Genomic DNA, 17,080 nt, shown 5'->3' with positions numbered 1-17,080 from the left:
GCAATTTTGATCCTTGCAATCGGTCACAACAACCACCATTTAATGTCTTCAACTGCTTTGCAATTTCAGCAAAAAAATAGCAAAGAAGGTTTGCTTTATCAAATTTCCAAATGTATGGTCAGCTTTAGTATGTCTATAAAGCACAGCAGAGATCCTTTTTTCAATACTGAAGCAACTGTGCATCTATCACACATTTATCAGGGACAAATCAATCTTTTGAGAGCTGTACTGTGTTTATCAAAGTGCTGCCAGTTTAAATTTCCTATTACTTTGATAGACATGAGGATTTCTTAATACGGTTATATCAAATGGAGCATCGCTGGCATCCCTTAAGATATACACACTCCCATATGGGCAAAAGAGGCAGTTGTCCTGAGCCCACAAGTCCATGTGTCCCACCTGACTCAAGGCCAATTCTACCCCTTTGCAAGCTTCCATTAACCCCAAGGCATCCATGTTCAGGAGCAGGGCCGTCTTTAATATTGATTGGACCCTGGGCAAAACTTTTCTTGGGGCCCCCCCATGCAGTTTCGCTCTCCACCTGCTCTGAGACGTACAATAAATAGCAGCTAGACTCAAAATCAGTTTACTGAATCAGATCAGGCAGCTATTGCAATTGGTTGCCAGAGGTTACAGTGTATAATTATCGCTCACTGACTGGTTGTTAGAGGTTACAGCACACATTACGGCTCACTGATTAGTTGCTAAAGGTCACAGCACATGATTTCTGCTTGTTGACTGGTTGCTAGAGATTACTGTGGATATGACCTCAGGGGGGCAAGATATACATATCAATGCCGCTGGCGGCCGCTATTGACGTATGAATGCCACCTTTAAATATGAATGCCACCGCTATTTACATATGAATGCTGGTAATTTACATGTAAAAACAGGGTCTGCAGGTGAGTCATCTGTACACAACAATAGGGCAGAGCTGGGCAGCATTAGTAGCAGCACTTCACACTGAGATATTGGGACACAGTACAGGACTAAAACCTCAAGGGACGAGGGAATTTAAACCAGGATAGTTGGCAAGTATGAGGCAGCTGCTTTGGGCCCCACAATAATGACAGGGCCCAGGGCAGCTGCCCCTTTTGCCCTGCCTTAAAAACGGCCCTGTTCAGGAGATGGAGAAAAGCATGCTTTATAAGGTTGGGAAGGAACGTGCTTAATTCGTTTTTTTTGCCCTATGGATCAACTGTAGGTATAGGATTGTGCATATGGGGGTTATACTTATGGAGTGTGTATGGAGGTTCTAGTTATTTATTTTATTAGTTGCATTAGATGAACTTGTGTCTTTTTTTCAACTTGACTAACCATGTAATTAAATAGTGGTCCAGAAATTGGAAGAGTCAGCCAAGGATAGGCTCCACATCTCAAATAATTGAAAAAACTTGGAGAATGGAAAAGGGGACTTTAAAGGTGCCTAAAGAAATAAACAACTATTTCATATATAAAAAAATATATTTGACAGTCTGGAGGCCCTGGTGTGTATGCATACTAACCTGAAATCAATTTCGGGGTAAGACCAGTTCCAGTTGATTCCAAACAATTTTTGTTCTTGTTTTAAGGTGATTGAGCTTGGACTCTTTTGTCCTTATTATTTTCTATTATTGTATTTTGTCTTATGTATTTCTTTATGTATTGCAGTGAAAACGCTGTACACAGACTATTAGGAATCTCCTGAAGAAGCTAATTATCATAGTGAAACATGTCAAGAAATACGTTTTTGTACAGTAGATATATTGATATTTTGGTCTGATCATTACATATTCTTTTATGTAGACGATTGTTATATCTTTTTTAACATATTTATTTAACCACTTCCGGACCACCGCACGCTGATATACGTCCTATCTTTGAAGAGGGATATCTCTGTTATGGCAGCAGCTAGCTGCCATAACCCTGATTATCCTCTTCTTCGGCGGGCTTCTGATAATAGTGGTATCTGCGGCGTATTCACCGCAAGATCACTTTTATCAGCGCTCCGGTGCCCTCCGCCGCTTACCAGAGCCGTCGCTAGCAGAGGAGGTGATCGGATGCTTGTCCTTTCTGGGTATGGAGACAAGTGAGGGGAAGATGGCTCCCACCCGTCTCCATACCATTGCAGGGCGGAAGCAGCATCAAATGTCACTTATGCCTATAGCTCGTAAAGGGCTTTTTTTATTATTGAATTTTAGTGTAAATATGTGATCTGAGGTCTTTTTGTCCCCAGATCTCATATTTGAGATGTTCTGTCATGCTTTTTTTTCTATTACAAGGGATGTTTACTTATTTTTTTAAAAGAACAGTGTAAAAATAAAAAATAAAAAGGTAAAATAAATAAGAAAAATAAATAATACATTTTTAAATGTGCCCCGTCCAACCGAGCTCGCGTGCAGAAGCGGACCTATACGTGAGTAGTATCCCCATATGAAATCGCTGTTCTAACCACACATGTGAAGTATCACTACAATTGGTAGAGCGAGAGCAATAATTCTAGCCCAAGATCTCCTCTGTAACTCAAAACATGCAACCTGTAAAAAAATGTAACTGTCGCCCACGGAGATTTTTAAGGGTAAAAGTTTGTCGCCATTCAACGAGCGGGCGCAATTTTGAAGCGTGACATGTTGGGTATCAATTTACTCGGCATAACATTATCTTTCACAATATAAAAAAAAAATTGGGCTAGCTTTACTCTTGTCTTATTTTTTAATTAAAAAAAGTGTATTGTTTGCGCAAATACGGTGTGAAAGAAAGTATTGCAACGACCGCTAATTTAATTCTCTAGGGTTTTAGAAAAAAAAATAACTTAATGATTGAGGGTTCTAAGTAATTTTCTAGCAAAAAAAACAAAAAAAAAAAAACAGTTTTTAACTTGTAAACAACACATCTCAGAAAGAGGCTCGGTCCTTAAGTGGTTAATAAAATGTGTTATTTTTTATATAGTTGTTTATTTCCTTAAGCACCTTTAAAGTCCATTTTCCAAGTTTTCTTAAATTGTGGTCCAGTTGTTTCTAAATGTGTCTGCATGCACCCCCCCCCCCCCCCCAGTTACATAGTAGGTGAGGTTGAAAAAAGACACAAGTCCATCAAGTCCAACCTATGTGTGTGATTATAGGTCAGTATTACATTGTATATCCCTGTATGTTGTGGTCGTTCAGGTTCTTATCTAATAGTTTCTTGAAACTATCAATGCCCCTCGCTGAGACCACCACCTGTGGAAGGGAATTCCACATCCTTGCCGCTCTTACAGTAAAGAACTCTCTACGTAGTTTAAGGTTTAAACCTCTTTTCTTATCATTTTAATGAGTGGCCACGAGTCTTGTTAAACTCAGTTTTGTGAAAAAAGTTTTATCCCTATTGTGGGGTCACCAGTATGGTATTTGTATATTGAAATCATATCCCCTCTCAGTTACCAGCAGACCTCAGGTTTCAATGATCTGGCCACATGTACATGTAAGTATTCCAGGACATCCTATAGTAGTGAAGAGTGTAATTTCCTTAATTTTAAATGAGCTACAAAATTTCTTTAATTGTGATACAAGGTCTCCTAAAGCGGAGACTGTCACAAGGACATCACCACTGTGTTAAACCATACTTTTTCCGACCACATCATGGCACTACAGAGAGAGAGTGATAAACCTATGTGAGACTACATATCTCACTCTTCATTCCACCCCATTAAAGAAAAGATTTGCATTACCCCAAAAATGGAACAGCAATAAAAATAAAAATATACCTGAATATTGAGACGTCCCCTATGAGCTCCAAGACCATAACGTTTCACCGTAGAAGCATGTAGTTGAAAGTCTGTTACCTTTAGGGTTTCCAACCCCAGAGGAGGACAACCTGTTGGAAGACCAAGAGATAGAGCCCAGTTACTACACATAAGCAGCCACTTACATATTGATTGTGTAGGCTAATATGATAGTACTGCAGTTATGTTCAAGTTATTAAAATATCTTTCAGGTTTTAGATGACCAAGTAACCTTCCAGGTCTAAATGTTCTAGTTTTTCCAAGTTAAGTTACCTATAACCATATGGATCTTTACCTAAGGAAGTATATCAAAAAGCATCATTAGCATCCCTTTATAGGTATATGCTCCCTTGCCTAGTTGTTGCTGGCATGGGTCTTATGTTGCTGGGGGAGGGGGTCAGTCATTGCTGGGAGGAATGTACTGTTGAGGGAGGGGTCTCTGTTAATGGCTGCTGGAGGGTCTATTGATTTGTCGCGCCAAACTAGGATACTTAAAATTTTTAACATATATATATATATATATATATATATATGGTGCATCTGCTATTGCAAACAATTGAGTTGATAAAGTGTTAAGTGATCCACTACTCTAGTAGTCCAGTGATAAGAAAACAGTGCTAAGCTAATGAAAACTATCCGAATAAAATGATCAGATGATGAGCAAGTGCATATAAGTGAAATACGATATGGAATAAATGTGAAAAATTCTTTCAGGTGTATAGGATCATCCTAGTATTAATGAACCATAGTGGTTGATGTATGTCATAGAGAGAATTAAAAAAAAAAAGATTTCCAATTGGACATCAGTGCAGGATATGGTAGAAAATGTATTAATTCGGGATTGAGTGCATTTCATATAACTAACAAGCAAATGCAATAAGTCCAAGTAATAAATCAATCTTCCGTGGACAAACAATTGTGATATCCCATGTGAAAAAGTTCTTTCAGTTGTATGGAACCATACGTTGTTGACCCTATTTGCCATATGGCAAGAAGAGTCAAATCAGGCTTAGTGGTCTCCGTGACCGGAAAAAAGGGGGAGAAATGGCCGGCCCTCATGTTCCCTCATCACGATGCATTATGCAGAGTGGTTAGGAGATTTCAGTGTCGGAGCCACATATCATTGGAACCCCCTTTTTTCCAGAGACCACTAAGCCTGATTTGACTCCTTTTGCCATATGGCAAATAGGGTCAGCAACGTACGGTGAGTAGGAATTTCTACCATATCCTGCACTGATGTCCAATTGGAAATCTTTTTGTTTATTCTGTCTATGACATACATCAACCACTACGGTTCATTAATACTAGGATGATCCTATACACCTGAAAGAACTTTTTCACATGGGATGTCACAATTGTTTGTCCACGGAGGATTGATTTATCACTTGGACTTTTTGTATTTGCTTGTTAGTTATATGAAATGCACTCAATCCCAGATTAATAGATTTTTTTTCACATTTATTCCCTATTGAATTTCACATATATGCACTTGTTCATCATCTGATTATTTTATTTAGATAGTTTTGATTAGCTTAGCACTGTTTTCTTCACACAGAGTCACTGCAGTGGATCATTTAACACAGGGTATATTGATGCTGGCTACTGGGGAATCTGTTGTTGCTGGGGGGAATCTATTTTTACAAGGTGGGTGTACTGTTGCTGGGGAGGTCTATTGTTGCTGGTGGGGGATCTATTTTTGCTGGGGCTGGGTCATATGTTGCAGGGGTTCAATCATTGCTGGGAGGGATCTACTGTTAATGGAGGGGTCTAATGTTGCTGGCTACTGGAGGATCTGTTAATGCTGGCTGCTGGGAGTCCAGTGTTGCTAGGTTGAATCTATTGTCACTGGGGCGTCCAGTGTGCCTAGATCTATTTTACTGCCTTTCATGTTATCATTAACAAATTCCATACAAAATACTTAGCGCCACAACATGATACTTGGTTCTGTATTCTCTAAAAGGGGTGCTAATGGGAGGTAGGTAAGGGGTGGGGTCAAGGAATGATGCTCGGAGGTGGGTATGGGGCAGAGTCAAGGGGTAATTTGGAAGGGAGGGGTTCCTGCACCTATTCTCTAAAAAAAAAAACAAAAACAACCCTGTCAAACACCCACAATACCCCTGGCATACAGAGGCCATGTGATCTTTGCCTAGCTAGTAGTAAGTGATACAATTGGGCTTAAAGCAGTAAATTTAATTTGCAGTAGGAAATGGGAACCTTTTTAAGATAAAAATATTTTCTTCAGCATTGTTGCCATGTTCATTAGTATGGGATCAAGTCACCCAATTATAAAAGCAACATTGCTGTTAATTTTAATTTATTTAAAACAAATGTGTACTCATTATTTTTAATGCAAAGGAAAAACTAGCCTTTTAAATTAAATTGCCTATAATAATTGGGTATAACAATTAAATATTTAGAGATATTTCCCTTAAGCATTGCCATTTAAGAAAAAATCTCTATAGGAACCCAAAATTACAGCAGATGCTTGATGTACTGGTAGACTTCCTACAGTGGCGGGTGTAAAATATGGCATTAATATATATTTTTCCATAGCAGGTATGAAAGATTCATTGTCCTCCTGCAGCATTCTGGCTTATTATAAAGCCACATATAATGAACGGAAAGCCGCGATTTTAATAGGAAAAGCCCCTAGCAGTGCTGGAAAGCCCTAGCACAGAGATCCGCCGTCAGGCTCATTCATGTTGTATAAGGCAGCCGACGTCTCTTAAGAAAGGGTAGCATTTTCCATTTGCACATGAGCTGATCTCAGCTGCAACCTAGCGTAAACTTGGAGTCCATTCGGCAGCCAGAAACAGAATAAGTATTTATAAAGGCGTCAGGATTTGATAAGCAAAGAGAGATCTCATGGGAGATTAATGAACAGGTCCATTAGCTGTCCCTTCTGCCAAGGAATTTATATACCCAGCTAGAGCATGAAAGGGAATAACAACTTTGAAGTATCTCATAGTTGAGAAGCGTTTATATTCTCATCTGCTTTCCAGCATCTTAGATACCTGCAGTATTAGTACTGTATGGAGAAACATATAGAAAAATGTCTTTTCCATCAGATTACTGTAACTGCACATCTTTTTTTATGCAGCAAGCCAGTCAAAGTCCATTAAACAGTGGCTTAGTGCAGGGGTCCCCATAGTTTCTAAAAGGGCCAGTTTATTCTCCTTTAGACTTTAGGGGGGCCAGACTGTGACCATTGGAAGTAGAAAATCAGTGGGAGTAGACAATGTCCCATCTTTGGTGTCAGTGAGAGGTATTGTGCCCCATCTTTGGTGTCATTGGGTGGGAATTGTGCCCCATTTTTGGTATCATTAGGAGGAACTATGCCCCTTTCTTGGCGAAGAGGTCAGAGGATGAAATATTTCCCCAAGGGCCGGATAAAAGCAAGCAAAGGTCTGTATATGACCCCCAAGCCACAGTTTAGAGACCACTGTCTTAGTGGTTTGCACTTCTGCCTGGCAACACTAGGGTCATTGCTTCAAATCCCAACAATGACTATACCTACATGGTGTTTGCATGTTCTCCTTGTGTGGATCTCCTCCCACGCTCCAAATACATGCTTGCAGGTTAGTTGTCTCCTGTCTAAATTGGCCCTACATGTGTATGAATGTGAGTAAGAGACCATAGTTTGTAAACTCTTTTAGGGCAGGGGCTGGTGTGAATGTACAATATATATATATATATATATATATATATATATATATATATATATATATATATATATATATATATATATATATATATATATATATATATATATATATATGTAAAGTGCTGCATGAATTGTTGGTGCTCAATAAATAAATCTTCAAAGGTTTGTGTATTTTTTCCCCAGACCTGTGCAATAATTCAGCCTGCAGCAACTCCTGCCCTTTGCCTCCATGCACGAGTTTCCTGTAATACAGACCAGCCATTGCTGCTCTCTCTTCTTGTGCAGGGTGACTTGTGTTGTATCCGCATCCTTCTGCAGTAGGTGGGGCCTGCTGAGTCCCTCCCCCACATGTCGGCTCTTATCCACAGAGCAATAGCCAGATGAAAAGAACAAACCAAACCTTAGAACAATACCTATAATGTTTCTGTACCTTCTCTCAGTATGACTGGGTGTCCCTACTCCCTTTTGCTGAGTTTGCATACAACAATTCTGTGCATGCTGCCACCAACCAGTCCCCTTGCTGGGCAAATGATGGGTTCCATCCCTCCTTTATACCAAACACAATAGTGCCTGCAGTCAGAATATGTTTTTTTCAAGAAAATTACTCCAGGAGGCTATGCAGAAGGCTCTAGGGGACTCTAATGCCGCGTACACACGACCGGACTTTCGGGTAGACTAGGTCCGACGGAATCAGTTCATCGGACAATCTGATCATGTGTGGGCTAAAAAATCAGACGGACCTAGAAATAGAACATGTTTCAAATCTATCAAATACACTGCAAGGGAAGTTATTGGCTACTGGCTATTGAACTTCGTTTTTTAGTCCCGTCGTACGCCATTACGTTCAAAACGAACGGACTTAGTCCCTTCATGTGTGCAAAAGTCCGTTCGTTTGGAAGGTCCATCGGAACTCCGCTGAAAGTCCCTCGGGAAGACCGTCGAACCTAGTCTGCCGGAAAGTCCGGTCATGTGTACAAGGAAAATCCTGTCTTTAAGGTTGGAGGTAAGGCATGGCTCTCTTCAGTAAATCTCAAGCTTTCTTGTCCTTCACAGAAGTTAAGGCCAAAATGTATTGGTGCTTATGAAATTAGGAGGGAAGTTATTCCGATGGCATTCAAACTTGCACTACCAAATTCCTATAAGAATTATCAGGTGTTCCAAGTTTCTCTGCCCAAGCCGGCGGTACCTAGACCATTTTCCGGGGAGAAGAGTTGCCTCCACCTCCAGTCTCGGTGGGAGGTGAAACTGAATTTTGAGTGGACGCTATTCTGGATTGCCGAAAAAGAGATAGGCAAATTCAATACCTCATCAAGTGGAAGTGATTCACTCTTTGGAAGAAATTTCCTAGGAACCCGCAAGCAATGTACATGATCCTTCGGTCATGGCCAAAAATGTTGACACCCCTACATTTCTGTTAGATAATGCACCATTTTGCCCAGAAATTTTTTGCAAATACAAAGGTTTAGGCATTCTCATTTTTATTTATTGTGTCTGTATTGGTATGACATAAAAAGTAGAGAAATAAATATCAAAATCAGACACATTCCGTGCAAAACTCCAAAAATGGACTGAAAAAAATTATTGCCACCCTCAATTTAATATTTGGTAGCACACCTCTTGGGAAAAAATAAATGAAATCAATGGCTTCCTGTAACAATCAATGAGTTTCTTATGCTGCGTACACAAACTCTGAAGGTTTTTCCGACTGAGTTCTGATGGAGTTCCGCTGAAACTGTCTTGTGTACACACGATCGCACCAAAGTCCGATCGTCAAGAACGCGGTGACATACAACACGTATGACAGGACTAGAAAAAGGAAGTTCAATAGCCAGTAGCCAATAGCATCCATCTCATACTTGCTTCAGAGCATGCATCGTTTCTGGTCCATCGGAACAGCATACAGACGAGCGGTTTTCCCGATAGTAATTGGTTCAGTCGGAAATATTTAAAACATGTTCTATTTCTAGGTCCGTCAGAATTTTTGAAAAAAAGTCACATGAGGCATACACACGATCGGAATATACGATGAAAAGCTTCTGTCCGACTTTTTCTGTCGGACATTCCGCTCGCATGTAAGCGGCATCACACCTCTCTACTGGAATTTTGGACCACTGTTTTTTCACCAACTGCTCCAGGTCTCTCAGATTGGAAGGGTTCCTTTTACCAACTGCTTTTCTAAGATCTCTTCACAGGTGCTCTATGGGATTTAGATCTGGACTCATTGTTGGCCAGTTCAGTACTCTCCAGCGCTTTGTCTTAAACCATTTCTGTGTGCTTTTTGACGTGTGCTTTGGGTCATTGTCCTGCTGTAAGACCCACAACCTCTTACAGAGACCCAACTTTCTGACAGTGGGCCCTATATTGCACCCCCAAATTCTTTGGTAGTCTTCAGATTTCATAATGCCATTCACACGGTCAAGACATACAGGGCCTGAAGCACCAAAGCAACCCCAAAACATCAGTGAACCTCCACCATGTGTAACTGTAGGGACTTTATTATTTTCTTTAAAGACCTCATTTCTGAAAACAATAGAAGGCTTTACCAAAAAACTATCATTTTGTTTCATCTGTCCACAGCACATTCTCCCAAAAGTATTTTCTGAGCAAACCCCAATCTGGCTTTTTTATGTTTCTGTGTCAGCACCACCTGGGTCTCCTAACATAGCGTTCCTTTTCATTCAGATGGCGACGTAGCTGTACCATGTGCCTGAAGGTCAGCTTGTTTTTGTCTAGAAGTTGATTAAGGTTCTTTATTCGCCATTCAAATAATCTTTTGTTGCAATCTTTAAAGAATTTTTCTCTTTCCTCCAAGTCCAGGGAGAATATCTACAGTGCCATGGGCTGTAAACTAAGTTGTGCACAGTGAACACAAGAACATTAGGATCTGAGATGGACTTGTAACCTTGAGATTGTCCATGCTTTTCCACAACTTTTTTTCAAAACATCCTCAGACAATTCTTTGCTGCTCTTTCTCTTTTCCATGCTCCGTGTGGCACACAGAGACACACAACAGAAAGGTTGAGTCAATTTTTCGCTATTTTAACTGGTTGCCGGTGTTATTTATATATTGTCAGCACCTGTTAATTGATACAGGTGAGTTTAATTACAAATTACAGGAGCATCACAAACTTGGAATGCAATTATCTATTACAATTATTTCTTACAAACTTATAAACTGGATTCTGGTACTGTTTCCTTTTCTCCCTTCCAGCCAAGTATGCCTGGAACTCCTGAGGGACCCTGCCCTACAGCGCATCCTGATTGTTCCAGCTACCATCTGGTGATCAGATTCCCAGCTCTTCAGAACACTACTGGCAACCTGTGCTTCATTTGGGCAATGCACGTCCTGTACCACCTCCAGGGGTGCTTTGCACTTAACTGCAGGGGGAGCCCTCTGAGCACTTCGGCCTCCGACCAGGTACGTGACAGCTATGTACAGCACAGTGATGATGCCACCACTGATTTTATAATGATATAATTGATATATCTGGATGTCCAAAGGCATTTGGTGTACTCAGAATGGATTTATATTTTGTGTGACCACTGAATAATATATTTAAATGAAAGTCTTTTGTTTTTGGATTTTAGCTTTAAGGCTAGGTTCACACTATTGCGATGCGGGAACGCCGCGAATCCGCGGCGTTTTCCCGCATCGCATACCTCCCGCCGGCAGTTCACACTGCCCTATGCGGACGGCTGGGGGTGTCAATGTTATGTTAATGACACCCCCAGATCCGTCGGCATATCGCAGTGCGATCTGCCGACTCGCACAGGAATCGGATCGCATGGTGTGAACCCCCATGCGATCCGATTCCGTTGCGGACCCAAAAAAGGGTCCTGTGCGAGTTTGCTGCGGGACAGCTGCGAGTTCAGCCATACTATCTGTATGGCTGAACTCGCAGTGCTACGGAGATCGGATGTGATTTGCTGTGCGAATCACATCCGGATCTCCCCCCGCAGCAGTGTGAACCCAGCCTAAAGGACATCAGTGACAATACAAACAAAAGTCATTTTTGACAATCCAATATAATTTTACTTGAAAAATCTACTTTCATGATATAAGTGCTGCCTGTCTGCTGGCTATCTCTGGTTCCACAAGTTCCACAACTTCCTGGACTCTCTGTGTGCTTTGCAGCTTCTCTTCTGCCATTAACTTTTAACGTCTAAGAACTACATATCCCATGGTACATTGCTACCTGCAAGCAGTGATTCCTGTACTGACTCCACCTTTCAAGACTCCAACTCTCAGCACCTCTGTAGTTTAGAATGCAGGCTCTGTGAGATGTATCACACAGCAGTGCCTACCGACAGGGCATAGTGAATATGTCACAGAATTCCAGGAACTAAATGTGTGGGGATCTGCACAAAGCAAGTTTAACTACTTCCCGCCCAGCCTATAGCAGAATGACGGCCAGGAAATGGTTCAGTTATCCTGACTGGGCATCATATGACATCCAGCAGGATAAGCCACAATCGTGCACCCATGTCGATCGGTGGTGTGGTGTGTCAGTCTGACACACCGCACCTCCAATCTAGGGAAAGAGCCTCTGACGGTGGGTCTTTACCATGTCATCAGCTGTGTCTAATCACAGTTGATCAGTGTAAACAGGAAAAGCTGTGCATCAGCTTTTCCTCTACTCCTGCTGACAGACACGAGAAGAGCCGATCGGCTGCTCTCCTGACGGGGGGGGGGTCTGCACTGATTAATTAGTGCAGCCCCCTCGAGTATGCCCACCCATGGCCAGCAAGTGCCCACCCATGGCCACCAAGGATTCCCACCCATGGCCAGCAAGGATGCCCACCCATGGTCATCAGGAATGCCCACCCATGACCAATAGTTAAGCCCACTAGAGCCCACCAGGGATGGCAATCATTGCCCATTAGGGATGGCACTCTGTGCCCATCAGTAAAGCCTGACAGTGCCTCTGACCAGTGCTGCCTATCAGTGCCATCTATCAGTGCAACCCATCAGTGCTGCCTATACGTGCCCTCCAGTGCCACCTTTGAGTGCCCATCAGTGCCACCTATGATTGCCCATCAGTGCCGGTGTCCTATCATATAGAGTCACCCATTGGATAGTGTCCGCGGTGTACTGCGCATGCCAGAGCACTGCCTATCATTGCCCATCAGAGCCACCTATGCGTGCCCATCAGAGCCGCCTATAAGTGCCCATCAGAACCGCTTATCTGTGCTCATCAGTGCCACCTATCAGTGCCCGTCAGTGCTGCTTATCAGGGCGGCCTATCAGTGCTGCATCAAATACGACCAAACAAAACCTCCATTTGTGGGAAAAAATTATAAAAATTGTGTATGGGTAGAGCGTCGCAAGACCGCGAAATTGTCATCCAAAATGTGAGAGCGCTGAAAGCTGAAAGTTGCCTTAGCAGGAAAGTGTATAACTGCCTTGTATTGAAGTGGTTAATAACTTGGGTAGAAATAATTGAAATTCAATGTAGAAATGAATATATGAATTTGGAGTTTGACCATAGATACACTTTAATGGTACCCCGGAGGCAAGGTTTGATTTACAAAATACCCAATAATCTTCAAATAGGCAGAATTAATCCCAAAGGCAGAATTTATGGAGGATGGCAACGTCTGCAAGATATTTCCCTTCTCTGCACCTCTAATACATAGATACATAAGCTACATAGATAACACATATCACACACAGTGGAGTTAGGAAACAGAAAAACATTCTCACGCACTTTCTCTGACATCTTGCACTGTCTTCTCCTCATTCAGTCCATAAACAAACTTCTCCGGGACTTTCTTGTTTTTCTCCGTCTTCTTGCTACTGTTTTTGGCTGAAGGGCAGAACAAAGAGACAGTTATATTATTACCACGTCAAGTTGATCATATTTTATTACAAAAGGCTGGGAGAGGTCACAAACAGGGCGCATCTACAGTGTAGGATCAAATCTGTGTATTGCAGTCCACGTCGTAACATAAATATATGTACTATAGTCACCTGGAGCAGCCTTTCTCAACCAGGGGGCCCAGGCACCCCTGGGGTGCCTTGAGGTTTATACAGGGCAAAATGCCTAAAAATTGCCCAAAAATTGTATACAAGCCAGCGTGTGGATGAAGCCTGCCATTTAGTTACACAAAGCCACATGGTGCCTCATTACAACCTGGGGGAGAAGAGAAACATTGGAATACTAGTCAGTACCAGTGTGCAAAAGTGTATTTGCTTTGGAAGAATAAAGCCCCATACACACTTTTCTGCTGATTTTTGTCTTCAGATTTACCAAAACCATGTAGTGCAAGGGCCTGCCTGATTGAATACACATTAAAACGCCTAAGGTTTGACCTCATTTTATATGGTTTTGGTAAATCTGAAGCAAAAAATCAGCAGAAAATCTGATAGTGTGTATGGGGCTTTAACCACATCTAACGTTGGGTGTCCTACTACCTGTACCTACGTAAAGCCATTAGAATAGTTTCTACATTTTAGATTGGGGTGCCTCAAGACTGTCCATAATTTTTAAAGGGTGCCTTGACTGTAAAAAGGTTGAGAAACACTGATCTGGAGCACATTTTCTCAAAATAGGTCATATTTTTCTCAAATTGTCATGTTTGTATGCATGGGTATATGTATTTTTACATGAAGTGCATATGCGTATAAAGTTGCTTAGCCTTGGAATCACTTCACAGCTCATGTTTCACCTGCATTTCTATTCATGAATTTTCATGAAACTACTATTACAAATGCTTTTCTGCACACAACAGTATATTCTGTACTCGAAGTGCAGTGGTCAGGTGTATGAAATGTACAACACAGTGTCTATCTTGTCTTTCATGGTTCAGAAGAACATATTGCACAGGGTGCAGGTCTTAGGAGTGTGTAATGCGCAAAGTACAGGGCACAGAATTTATTAACAGAGTGCAAGGGTCTGGACCGTATAACCCACAGATTGCATGGCTCAGGAGTGTGCATCACAGAGTGCAGGCATCAGGCATGTATAATGAAACTAAGCAGATGAGTTCAGTCAGCGCAAACACAAATCTAATACACCTATCATAAGCAGCTGAACACTCAAGGTCAATATATTGCACTCCTTGAACAGACATAAAATAAAAAATAGTGCAGCGCTAAAAAAATGAAATCAATATTTCTAAAAATGCATATAAATAATATCTGACAGGAGTGTAGGGATCAAGAGTGCCTGACACACAGAGTGCAGAGATAAGGAGTGTGTGATGCACAGAGTGCAGAGGTCATCAATGCAATGCACACAGAGCAGGGATCAAAAGTGTGCAATACAGAGTGCAGGGGTCAGGAGTGCATGACACACAGGCTGCAGAGATTAGGAGTGTGTGATACACAGAGTGCTGCGATCAGGAATGCGTAATGAGTGTAGGGATGAGTGTAGAGATCAGGAGTGGTTATTGCATAATCTGCAGGGTTCAGGAGTGCATAACACACAGACTGTAGGGCTCATGAATACATATCACACAGAGTGCAGTGGTCTGGAGTGCATAACGCACAGAGTGCAGTTATTGGGAGTGTGTAACACAGAGTGCAGAGGTCAGGAGCGTGTAACACAGAGTACAGGGATTAGGAGTATGTGATGCACAGAGTGCAGAGTTCAGCAATGCGTAATGCACAAAGTGTAGAGATCAGGAGTGGTTATTGCATAATATGCAGGGTTCAGAAGTGCATAACTCACAGGCTGCAGGGCTCATGAATGCATATTACACAGAGTGCAGTGGTCTGGAGCGCATAACATACAGAGTGCAGTTATTAGGAGTGCCTAACACAGAGTGCGGGTGATACAGAGACCAAAAATATGTAAAGCAGAAAATGCAGGGGTCAGACGTACATAACACACAGGCTGATGTATGTACAGAGTACAACCAAAAATTATCTTCTTTTTCCAGTACAAAGTACCCCCACAGTACAGATCTCCCCCAACAGCCCCATATAAACTCCAAGTAAAGATTCCCCCCCTCCTCCAAAGCCCTAAACCCCACTCAGGACAGACCCCCCTCATATCCCCTTCTTAATACAGAACCCCTCAGTACAGGCCTCAGTCCACCCTACTGTACAGCCCTCCCCTCATCCAGTACAGACCCTCTTCCCCCCACCAGTAGTGATCCCTTCCCCTTAAAAACTCACCAGATGCTGGAGACCTGACATACAGTGGCGGAGAAAAGTCTTCCCCTCAGCTATGGGTCTGACTGTGGCCAAGAAGTAGCCTTCCACCAAACTGTATATGACTGAGCCAAAGGACTTGCTTATGAAAGAGCTACTACAGCTCATTTGTATGCAAATCAGCCTATCAGACTATTTATATGCAAATAGGATGACAATCATATTCAAATTCAATCCTGGTTAGCTTACAGTGCTCTTAAATGTTTTTGTGCAAGTGTAATGCCCCGTACACACGATCGGACTTTCTGGCAAGAAAGCCATGGAATTTTGTAGGAAGGGCGTTGGCCCAAACTTGTCTTGTATACACACGGCCACACAATCGTTGGCCAACAATTACAAATGTAGTGACATACTAGACGTACTACATGGTTTTTCAGCTCTTTAGCGCCACCCTTTGGGCTCCTTCTGCTAATTTCGTGTTAGTAGAATTTTGGTGAGTGTTGATTCCCACTTTTCATTTCGTGTTTCCCATTTCCTGCTTTCCATTTCCTGCTTTTCAGTTTGTTTCTGAACGGCCGTTCTTCAACCAGCCATGTTGCGGAATCGGAGGAGATAACGTGTTATTTATTATTGTCCTTGGAGTTATTGCTTTGACATTATTTTTTTGCTTGAATAATGATTTGATTTGTTATATTTTCTATATTTTTGGATGCATAGAATGCACTTTTTGGTTACGTTCTATTGGCAGATAGCATGTCTAATTTTTTTTTTTTTTTTTTTAATGCACATTAAAAAAATTGTGGAGAATAATACTTGGCTATGTGTTTTACTTCAAATGACAGTTTGGGAGTAGGCAGTTACATTTAAAAAAAATACAATGTAAAATTGACAAGGGACACCAACATAGTTGTATCTTTGATCTTATAAACTACGGGATAATGGTGTTGTGGTAACTTTCCGAAATAAAAAAACATAATAATATTATTCTTGAAATCACTAGGAAAAAAAAGCCTTTGAAAATTCATTTGCAATAACTCCATCAGTATCACCAGCAAAGCAGCTTTATTATTATCCCATTAAAGAAGAAGAGAATTGTGCGCTGCATTTCCAGATTTCAGAATTTGCCACGAATGTTAATTCTCCATTACGAAAGCTAGTTTACAAGACCGACCACTTCTGCTTCTGAGCAATCGTGTTTGTACTTTGGACTTTTGTCCGACGGACTTGTGTACACACGATCGGAAAGTCCGACAACAGACATTTGTTGGCGGAAAATGTGAAAACCTGCCATCCAACATTTGTTAGCAGATAGTCCGACAACAATTGTCCGATGGAGCGTACACACGGTTGGATTGTCTGTCAACAGACTGTCATCAAACATTTCCTGTCGGAAAGTCCGATCGTGTGTACGGACCTTTACTCTAAGGATATTTACAAGTGTAGCACTAACCCCCGAAGGAGCTGCTGGTTATTTTTGGGCTTACCGTTACCTTTCGTTCTCCTTGTTTCACGTCTAGGGGGTGTCCCGTGGTAGATGGCCCAGTAACTTGAGACTGACAATAGATCCAGTTGAATGGAT

General features: G+C 41.7%; 1 protein-coding gene across 1 annotated transcript in view; it reads right to left on the bottom strand.

The window, feature by feature from the left end:
• CPXM2 (carboxypeptidase X, M14 family member 2) overlaps nucleotides 1-17,080 on the bottom strand; it is a 249,462-nt gene that overhangs the window by 160,886 nt on the left and 71,496 nt on the right. The window contains exons 3-4 of the mRNA XM_077455573.1: nucleotides 13,112-13,210; nucleotides 3,722-3,831 (exon numbers count right to left, since the gene is read on the bottom strand). Coding sequence (XP_077311699.1) covers nucleotides 3,722-3,831; nucleotides 13,112-13,210 — 209 coding nt within the window. The remainder of the gene's footprint in view (nucleotides 1-3,721; nucleotides 3,832-13,111; nucleotides 13,211-17,080) is intronic.

This window comes from Lithobates pipiens, unplaced genomic scaffold (genome assembly GCF_037356315.1).
Source record: "Lithobates pipiens isolate NorthernLeopardFrog02 unplaced genomic scaffold, aLitPip1_a1.2 Scaffold_25, whole genome shotgun sequence".
NCBI lineage: Eukaryota > Metazoa > Chordata > Amphibia > Anura > Ranidae > Lithobates > Lithobates pipiens.
The sequence above is the reverse complement of the archived record's forward strand: the minus strand, read 5'-3'. Positions and strand labels throughout refer to the sequence as shown.